The 1,329-nt window shown below is 70.4% G+C and overlaps 1 protein-coding gene across 1 annotated transcript in view; it reads left to right on the forward strand.

The window, feature by feature from the left end:
- LTBP3 (latent transforming growth factor beta binding protein 3) overlaps positions 1 to 1,263 on the forward strand; it is a 13,734-nt gene extending 12,471 nt beyond the window's left edge. Inside the window, exons 23-27 of the mRNA XM_023738208.1 lie at positions 1 to 109; positions 212 to 373; positions 460 to 540; positions 619 to 750; positions 856 to 1,263. The exon at positions 1 to 109 is cut by the window's left edge and continues 4 nt beyond it. Coding sequence (XP_023593976.1) covers positions 1 to 109; positions 212 to 373; positions 460 to 540; positions 619 to 750; positions 856 to 1,007 — 636 coding nt within the window. The 3' untranslated portion in view covers positions 1,008 to 1,263. The remainder of the gene's footprint in view (positions 110 to 211; positions 374 to 459; positions 541 to 618; positions 751 to 855) is intronic.
- Positions 1,264 to 1,329: the final 66 nt, after the last annotated feature.

Here is a 1,329-nt window from a genome sequence, read left to right on the forward strand (position 1 = left end):
CGCCCTGGCCGCTGTGTCAACCTGCCGGGCTCCTACCGCTGTGAGTGCCGCCCGCCCTGGGCGCCCGGGCCCTCCGGCCGCGACTGCCAGCTCCCCGAGAGCCCGGCGGGTGAGCGCGAGGGTCGTCTTGGCCGTGGTCCGGCTCTGGTGGGACGGGGCAGGGGGTCGGTCCCAGGGTCGGGCTTCCCCTGACGTCCGCCTTCTCCAGCAGATCGCGCTCCGGAGCGGCGCGACGTGTGCTGGGGCCAGCGCGGGGAGGACGGCATGTGCTCCGGTCCTCTGGCCGGGCCCGCCCTCACCTTGGACGATTGCTGCTGCCGCCAGGGCCGCGGATGGGGCGCTCAGTGTCGCCCGTGCCCGCCGCGCAGCGCGGGTGAGCCGACGGGCAGGGGTGGGACAGAGGAGTCCGAGGTGGGGGAGAGGTGCACAGACGCCGCTGAGCGCACCCGCTCTGCCCAGGATCCCAGTGCCCGACGTCGCAGAGCGAGAGCAATTCCTTCTGGGACGCGAGTCCTTTGCTGCTGGGGAAGGTTCAGCGAGGTGAGTAGGCCCGAGGGAGCGGTGGTGTCGGTGCCAACCGCTGGGGGCGCTGTTGATGCCCGCATTCTCCCGGCGCAGACGAGGACAGCTCGGAGGAGGATTCGGACGAGTGTCGTTGCGTGAGCGGCCGCTGCGTGCCTCGGCCCGGCGGCGCCATATGCGAGTGTCCGGGCGGCTTCCAGCTCGACTCCTCCCGCGCCCGATGCGTCGGTGAGCGGGGGCGGGGGCCGCGACGGGGCGGGGCAGCCGTATTACTCCAGGCTCCGGGCACTGCGGCTCCGGCGCCCCATGAAGACCCGTTATCCCCACTTGCAGACATCGACGAGTGCCGAGAGCTGAACCAGCGCGGGCTGCTGTGCAAGAGCGAGCGCTGCGTGAACACAAGCGGTTCTTTCCGCTGCGTCTGCAAAGCCGGCTTCGCCCGCAGCCGCCAGCACGGGGCTTGCGTGCCCCAGCGCCGCCGCTGACACAACCCTCGCCGGACCTTGGCAAGCACTGAGCGGTTCCCGCCCGACACTCGGGGCGAGCTGGAACTCTCGCTCCTGCCCCTACCCTGGGCTCGGGCCCAGGACCCTCTGGGGCCCGCAGACCCGTTAGAGAGCTCCATGACCAGAGGGCGCCCCCGAAATGGCTACTGGCCCAGTCTGGATCACGGGCTGATGTGGGGTACCCTGGGGCGCGGTCGTCCTTCCTTCCTTCCAGGAAGCGGTCCCTAGAAACTGATAAATCAGATCGTGCCTCTTTACCCTTGGCTTTGAAGCAAATGATGTTGGGGCGGCAGCCGGGGGG

This window comes from Trichechus manatus, unplaced genomic scaffold (assembly GCF_000243295.1).
Source record: "Trichechus manatus latirostris isolate Lorelei unplaced genomic scaffold, TriManLat1.0 scaffold00113, whole genome shotgun sequence".
NCBI lineage: Eukaryota > Metazoa > Chordata > Mammalia > Sirenia > Trichechidae > Trichechus > Trichechus manatus.